Source organism: Bufo gargarizans, chromosome 4 (assembly GCF_014858855.1).
Source record: "Bufo gargarizans isolate SCDJY-AF-19 chromosome 4, ASM1485885v1, whole genome shotgun sequence".
In the NCBI taxonomy this organism is placed as follows: Eukaryota; Metazoa; Chordata; class Amphibia; order Anura; family Bufonidae; genus Bufo; species Bufo gargarizans.
The window spans coordinates 516,735,264-516,743,849 of NC_058083.1; the positions used below are offsets into that span (position 1 = coordinate 516,735,264).

The window sequence follows — 8,586 nt, forward strand, 5'->3', positions numbered from 1 at the left end:
TACACAGGAAGATGACTATGTATACACCTGCGCTGTACATATAGATTACACTCAGATAGACCCGGTGCTGCTCCTGTAGCTCAGTCAGTCCCTGGGCAGCCTAGTGCCTAGTGGGCTGAGTGCTGGCGGAGGCTGACTGTGCCTGGCCGAGAGAGCTGGCGGTGAAGGGGTTAATGCCCCCTCTGCCCCAGTCATCCTGGCAGACAATGGCGGTGACTACACACCTACCTGCCCTGCTGGACACAACATGCACCCACCTAGAATGTATGGGCTTCTGAGAGGATGTAGCCCCGCCCCCAAGTTGTTCTAGAAACTAATGTTCTCCACAAAACCTCCCTGACTGTAAACCTGTCCCTAATCCTGACCCCACAGGAGACCGCACAGAACATGGAGAGGACGCCCCGCAGCCCAGCACACAGGACACTTACTAAACCTTACCTTTCACCACCATCTATCTCAGAGTCACATTACGAATTTACGTCACCAAGGTGATCCTCTGTGGGAGGAGTCAGGCTCCACAGACTGTGCTGCTGGAAGAGGTAAAGTACCTGTGATGATGTCATGACCATGTGATCCTGTGTGGGAGGAGTCAGGCTGCAGGCTGTGCTGCTGGAGGAGGTAAAGGACCTGTGATGAAGTCATGACCATGTGATCCTCTGTGGGAGGAGACATGCTTCAGACTATCTCTAGAGGAGGAAAAGGACCTGTGACGATGTCATGACCATGTGATCCTCTGTGGGAGGAGTCAGGCTCTACGATGTGTGATGATTAGAGATGACTGAAGTTTTAAAAAATTTGATTCAGACACATTGAATTAACTTGTCTAGAAATGCTGTTCATAGTATGGAGTGCGCTGCTGCAGTGAGCCCCACTCCATACGCGGCATGTGCCGGCTGAAAAGATGGTGAACGACGATCGCTCCTCCCTCATCATTTAACTCCTCAGATGCCGCAATCAACGCCGATCACAGTGAAATCACGGGGCTCCGATCGGTTACTATGGCAGCCTGGATGCTTTAGAAGTTTTCCAGGCCTGTCACGGTACACTCCATGGTACACTGTGCACGAGGCACAGCTCAGCAGGAAGCGCAGTATAATGCCATTCATCCTCATGGATCTCTATTAGGGTGAATAGGGCAAGGGATGCGAAGATCTCAGGTTTTAGCCCCCTACGGGAGTTAGAAGTCGTCACTAAAAGAGAATAAAAAAATATTAAAAGTTCTAATCTCACTCCTCCCAATTTTACATAATTAAAATATAATAATTTTAATTAAAAAACATTATGTATCGCAGTGTAAGAAAATGTACGAGCTTTTAAAATATTTCTTTTTCTTAAATGTGTGTTGATCGCCATCACAGGAAAAAAATAAAAAACGTCTATTGTTTCTTACTTTTTCCCAAAAAACATTGAATAACAGCGATCAAAATGTACGCTCCACAGAAATGGTTCCAATGGTAACAATGAAGAATATTTCAAAATGGACTGAGAAGACATACAGAATGTGAGACAATTTGTGAATGAGGCCCTAATAGAACTGCTTATCTATTAATCAATGTGCACACCGTTCAGTTAGACTGCTCTGTGCCCTGCAGATTACTGCCCCTGCACTGCCCTGCACTGCCCCTTTCACTCTGGCTGTTGGAGAATCAAGATTAGATCTGATGGTCGGCCATGTTGTATTAGGCAGACATCTTGTGTTCTCATCTCAGAAACTAGTTTAGGAAAGTAAGGGTCCATTCACATGTCCGTATGATGGGTCCGCATCCGTTAGCCAATTTTGCGGAACAGGTGCGAACCCATTCATTTTCACGATGTGGACAGCATCCGTATGTCTTCCGTATCCGTTCCGTTTTTGCGGAACCATCTATTGAAACTGTTATGCCCAGCCCAATTGTTTCTATGTAATTACTGTATACTGTATATGCCATACGGAAAAACACAACGGAAACAAAAAAAATGAAACAACGGATCCGTGAAAAACGGACCGCAAAACACTGAAATAGCCATACGGTAGTGTGAAAGAGGCCTAACAGAGACAATAATCCCTATCACAGCACATTAATTCCTATCACACTACCTAACACCCTGCACTGGAACCAGCTACACTAGATCACTATCTAACCTACACTGACTATGTCCCACTAACTATCTGTATTATATATATGAGATAAGGAATAGGATCCAGATGAAAGCACAAAGCACAGTAATCTCTGCTCTCTCTCTCTCAAAACTGCAAAAAACAGCAGAAAATGGCTGCTGGGGAGTTTCTCATACAGTTGCAAGAAAAAGTATGTGAACCCTTTGGAATGATATGGATTTCTGCACAAATTGGTCATAAAATGTGATCATAAAAGTCACAACAATAGACAATCACAGTCTGCTTACACTAATAACACACAAAGAATTAAATGTTACCATGTTTTTATTGAACACACCATGTAAACATTCACAGCGCAGGTGGAAAAAGTATGTGAACCCCTAGACTAATGACATCTCCAAGAGCTAATTGGAGTGAGGTGTCAGACAACTGGAGTCCAATCAATGAGATGAGATTGGAGGTGTTGGTTACAGCTGCCCTGCCCTATAAAAAACACACACCAGTTCTGGGTTTGCTTTTCACAAGAAGCATTGCCTGATGTGAATGATGCCTCGCATAAAAGAGCTCTCAGAAGACCTACGATTAAGAATTGTTGACTTGCATAAAGCTGGAAAGGGTTATAAAAGTATCTCCAAAAGCCTTGCTGTTCATCAGTCCACGGTAAGACAAATTGTCTATAACTGGAAAAAGTTCAGCACTGCTGCTACTCTCCCTAGGAGTGGCCGTCCTGTGAAGATGACTGCAAGAGCACAGCGCAAACTGCTCAATGAGGTGAAGAAGAATCCTAGATAGAGTTGAGCGGACAAGTGGATGTTCGGGTTCGAGAAGTTCGGCCGAACTTCCCGGAAATGTTCGGGTTCGGGATCCGAACCCGATCCGAACTTCGTCCCGAACCCCATTGAAGTCAATGGGGACCCGAACTTTTCGGCACTAAAAAGGCTGTAAAACAGCCAAGGAAAGAGCTAGAAGGCTGCAAAAGGCAGCAACATGTAGGTAAATCCCCTGCAAACAAATGTGGATAGGGAAATGAATAAAAATAAAAATAAAATAAATACAAATTAACCAATATCAATTGGAGAGAGGTCCCATAGCAGAGAATCAGGCTTCACGTCAGCCACCACTGCAACAGTCCATTGTCAGATATTTAGGCCCCAGCACCCAGGCAGAGGAGAGAGGTCCCGTAACAGAGAATCTGTCTTCATGTCAGCAGAGAATCAGTCTGTATCTCATAGCAGAGAATCATGCTTCACGTCACCCACCACTGCAACAGTCCATTGTCATATATTTAGGCCCCGGCACCCAGACAGAGGAGGGGTTCATTCAACTTTGGGTAGCCTCGCAATATAATGGTAAAATGAAAATAAAAATAGGATTGAATGAGGAAGTGCCCTGGAGTACAATAATATATGGTTAAGGGGAGGTAGTTAATGTCTAATCTGCACAAGGGATGGACAGGTCCTGTGGGATCCATGCCTGGTTCATTTTTATGAACGTCAGCTTGTCCACATGGGCTGTAGACAGACGGCTGCGTTTGTCTGTAATGACGCCCCCTGCCGTGCTGAATACACGTTCAGACAAAACGCTGGCCGCCGGGCAGGCCAGCACCTCCAAGGCATAAAAGACTAGCTTTGGCCACGTGGACAATTTAGAGACCCAGAAGTTGAATGGGGCCGAACCATCAGTCAGTACGTGGAGGGGTGTGCACACGTACTGTTCCACCATGTTAGTGAAATGTTGCCTCCTGCTAACACGTTGCGTATCAGGTGGTGGTGCAGTTAGCTGTGGCGTGTTGACAAAACTTTTCCACATCTCTGCCATGCTAACCCTGCCCTCAGAGGAGCTGGCCGTGACACAGCTGCCTTGGCGACCTCTTGCTCCTCCTCTGCCTTGGCCTTGGGCTTCCACTTGTTCCCCTGTGACATTTGGGAATGCTCTCAGTAGCGCGTCTACCAACGTGCACTTGTACTCGCGCATCTTCCTATCACGCTCCAGTGCAGGAAGTAAGGTGGGCACATTGTCTTTGTACCGTGGATCCAGCAAGGTGGCAACCCAGTAGTCCGCACACGTTAAAATGTGGGCAACTCTGCTGTCGTTGCGCAGGCACTGCAGCATGTAGTCGCTCATGTGTGCCAGGCTGCCCAGGGGTAAGGACAAGCTGTCCTCTGTGGGAGGCGTATAGTCATCGTCCTGCGTTTCCCCCCAGCCACGCACCAGTGATGGGCCCGAGCTGCATTGGGTGCCACCCCGCTGTGACCATGCTTCATCCTCATCCTCCTCCACCTCCTCCTCATCCTCGTCCTCCTCGTCCTCCAGTAGTGGGCCCTGGCTGGCCACATTTGTACCTGGCCTCTGCTGTTGCAAAAAACCTCCCTCTGAGTCACTTCTAAGAGACTGGCCTGAAAGTGCTAAAAATGACCCCTCTTCCTCCTCCTCCTCCTCCTGGGCCACCTCCTCTTCCATCATCGCCCTAAGTGTTTTCTCAAGGAGACATAGAAGTGGTATTGTAACGCTGATAACGGCGTCATCGCCACTGGCCATGTTGGTGGAGTAATCGAAACAGCGCAACAGGGCACACAGGTCTCGCATGGAGGCCCAGTCATTGGTGGTGAAGTGGTGCTGTTCCGCAGTGCGACTGACCCGTGCGTGCTGCAGCTGAAACTCCACTATGGCCTGCTGCTGCTCGCACAGTCTGTCCAGCATGTGCAAGGTGGAGTTCCACCTGGTGGGCACGTCGCATATGAGGCGGTGAGCGGGAAGGCCGAAGTTACGCTGTAGCGCAGACAGGCGAGCAGCGGCAGGATGTGAACGCCGGAAGCGCGAACAGACGGCCCGCACTTTATGCAGCAGCTCTGACATATCGGGGTAGTTGTGAATGAACTTCTGCACCACCAAATTCAGCACATGCGCCAAGCAAGGGATGTGCGTCAAACCGGCTAGTCCCAGAGCTGCAACGAGATTTCTCCCATTATCGCACACCACCAGGCCGGGCTTGAGGCTCACCGGCAGCAACCACTCGTCGGTCTGTTGTTCTATACCCCGCCACAACTCCTGTGCGGTGTGGGGCTTGTCCCCCAAACATATGAGTTTCAGAATGGCCTGCTGACGTTTACCCCGGGCTGTGCTGAAGTTGGTGGTGAAGGTGTGTGGCTGACTGGATGAGCAGGTGGAAGAAGAGGAGGAGGAAGCTGAGTAGGAGGAGGTGGCAACAGGAGGCAAAGAATGTTGCCCTGCGATCCTTGGCGGCGGAAGGACGTGCGCCAAACAGCTCTCCGCCTGGGGCCTAGCTGCCACTACATTTACCCAGTGTGCAGTTAGGGAGATATAGCGTCCCTGGCTGTGCTTACTGGTCCACGTATCTGTGGTTAGGTGGACCTTGCCACAGATGGCGTTGCGCAGTGCACACTTGATTTTATCGGATACTTGGTTGTGCAGGGAAGGCACGGCTCTCTTGGAGAAGTAGTGCCGGCTGGGAACAACATACTGTGGGACAGCAAGCGACATGAGCTGTTTGAAGCTGTCTGTGTCCACCAGCCTAAATGACAGCATTTCATAGGCCAGTAGTTTAGAAATGCTGGCATTCAGGGCCAGGGATCAAGGGTGGCTAGGTGGGAATTTACGCTTTCTCTCAAATGTTTGTGAGATGGAGAGCTGAACGCTGCCGTGTGACATGGTTGAGATGCTTGGTGACGGAGGTGGTGGTGTTGGTGGTACATCCCCTGTTTGCTGGGCAGCAGGTGCCAACGTTCCTCCAGAGGCGGAGGAAGAGGCCGAGGCGGCAGCAGCAGAAGAGGCCGAGGCGGCAGCAGCAGAAGAGGCCGAGGCGGCAGCAGCAGAAGAGGTAGCAGGGGGAGCCTGAGTGACTTCCTTGTTTTTAAGGTGTTTACTCCACTGCAGTTCATGCTTTGCATGCAGGTGCCTGGTCATGCAGGTTGTGCTAAGGTTCAGAACGTTAATGCCTCGCTTCAGGCTCTGATGGCACAGCGTGCAAACCACTCGGGTCTTGTCGTCAGCACATTGTTTGAAGAAGTGCCATGCCAGGGAACTCCTTGAAGCTGCCTTTGGGGTGCTCGGTCCCAGATGGCGGCGGTCAGTAGCAGGCGGAGTCTCTTGGCGGCGGGTGTTCTGCTTTTGCCCACTGCTCCCTCTTTTGCTACGCTGTTGGCTCGGTCTCACCACTGCCTCTTCCTCCGAACTGTGAAAGTCAGTGGCACGACCTTCATTCCATGTGGGGTCTAGGACCTCATCCTCCCCTGCATCGTCTTCCACCCAGTCTTCCATCTTTGTACCGTGGATCCAGCAAGGTGGCAACCCAGTAGTCCGCACACGTTAAAATGTGGGCAACTCTGCTGTCGTTGCGCAGGCACTGCAGCATGTAGTCGCTCATGTGTGCCAGGCTGCCCAGGGGTAAGGACAAGCTGTCCTCTGTGGGAGGCGTATAGTCATCGTCCTGCGTTTCCCACCAGCCACGCACCAGTGATGGGCCCGAGCTGCATTGGGTGCCACCCCGCTGTGACCATGCTTCATCCTCATCCTCCTCCACCTCCTCCTCATCCTCGTCCTCCTTGTCCTCCAGTAGTGGGCCCTGGCTGGCCACATTTGTACCTGGCCTCTGCTGTTGCAAAAAACCTCCCTCTGAGTCACTTCGAAGAGACTGGCCTGAAAGTGCTAAAAATGACCCCTCTTCCTCCTCCTCCTCCTCCTCCTCCTGGGCCACCTCCTCTTCCATCATCGCCCTAAGTGTTTTCTCAAGGAGACATAGAAGTGGTATTGTAACGCTGATAACGGCGTCATCGCCACTGGCCATGTTGGTGGAGTACTCGAAACAGCGCAACAGGGCACACAGGTCTCGCATGGAGGCCCAGTCATTGGTGGTGAAGTGGTGCTGTTCCGCAGTGCGACTGACCCGTGCGTGCTGCAGCTGAAACTCCACTATGGCCTGCTGCTGCTCGCACAGTCTGTCCAGCATGTGCAAGGTGGAGTTCCACCTGGTGGGCACGTCGCATATGAGGCGGTGAGCGGGAAGGCCGAAGTTACGCTGTAGCGCAGACAGGCGAGCAGCGGCAGGATGTGAACGCCGGAAGCGCGAACAGACGGCCCGCACTTTATGCAGCAGCTCTGACATATCGGGGTAGTTGTGAATGAACTTCTGCACCACCAAATTCAGCACATGCGCCAAGCAAGGGATGTGCGTCAAACCGGCTAGTCCCAGAGCTGCAACGAGATTTCGCCCATTATCGCACACCACCAGGCCGGGCTTGAGGCTCACCGGCAGCAACCACTCGTCGGTCTGTTGTTCTATACCCCGCCACAACTCCTGTGCGGTGTGGGGCCTGTCCCCCAAACATATGAGTTTCAGAATGGCCTGCTGACGTTTACCCCGGGCTGTGCTGAAGTTGGTGGTGAAGGTGTGTGGCTGACTGGATGAGCAGGTGGAAGAAGAGGAGGAGGAAGCTGAGTAGGAGGAGGTGGCAACAGGAGGCAAAGAATGTTGCCCTGCGATCCTTGGCGGCGGAAGGACGTGCGCCAAACAGCTCTCCGCCTGGGGCCCAGCCGCCACTACATTTACCCAGTGTGCAGTTAGGGAGATATAGCGTCCCTGGCCGTGCTTACTGGTCCACGTATCTGTGGTTAGGTGGACCTTGCCACAGATGGCGTTGCGCAGTGCACACTTGATTTTATTGGATACTTGGTTGTGCAGGGAAGGCACGGCTCTCTTGGAGAAGTAGTGCCGGCTGGGAACAACATACTGTGGGACAGCAAGCGACATGAGCTGTTTGAAGCTGTCTGTGTCCACCAGCCTAAATGACAGCATTTTATAGGCCAGTAGTTTAGAAATGCTGGCATTCAGGGCCAGGGATCGAGGGTGGCTAGGTGGGAATTTACGCTTTCTCTCAAATGTTTGTGAGATGGAGAGCTGAACGCTGCCGTGTGACATGGTTGAGATGCTTGGTGACGGAGGTGGTGGTGTTGGTGGTACATCCCCTGTTTGCTGGGCGGCAGGTGCCAACGTTCCTCCAGAGGCGGAGGAAGAGGCCGAGGCGGCAGCAGCAGAAGAGGCCGAGGCGGCAGCAGCAGAAGAGGTAGCAGGGGGAGCCTGAGTGACTTCCTTGTTTTTAAGGTGTTTACTCCACTGCAGTTCATGCTTTGCATGCAGGTGCCTGGTCATGCAGGTTGTGCTAAGGTTCAGAACGTTAATGCCTTGCTTCAGGCTCTGATGGCACAGCGTGCAAACCACTCGGGTCTTGTCGTCAGCACATTGTTTGAAGAAGTGCCATGCCAGGGAACTCCTTGAAGCTGCCTTTGGGGTGCTCGGTCCCAGATGGCGGCGGTCAGTAGCAGGCGGAGTCTCTTGGCGGCGGGTGTTCTGCTTTTGCCCACTGCTCCCTCTTTTGCTACGCTGTTGGCTCGGTCTCACCACTGCCTCTTCCTCCGAACTGTGAAAGTCAGTGGCACAACCTTCATTCCATGTGGGGTCTAGGACCTCATCG

At 51.6% G+C, this 8,586-nt stretch overlaps 1 protein-coding gene across 1 annotated transcript in view; it reads right to left on the bottom strand.

Moving 5' to 3' along the window:
• Nucleotides 1–550, bottom strand: part of LOC122934023 (gastrula zinc finger protein XlCGF26.1-like) — a 38,965-nt gene extending 38,415 nt beyond the window's left edge. The window contains exon 1 of the mRNA XM_044289159.1: nt 439–550. Coding sequence (XP_044145094.1) covers nt 439–451 — 13 coding nt within the window. The 5' untranslated portion in view covers nt 452–550. The remainder of the gene's footprint in view (nt 1–438) is intronic.
• Nucleotides 551–8,586: the final 8,036 nt, after the last annotated feature.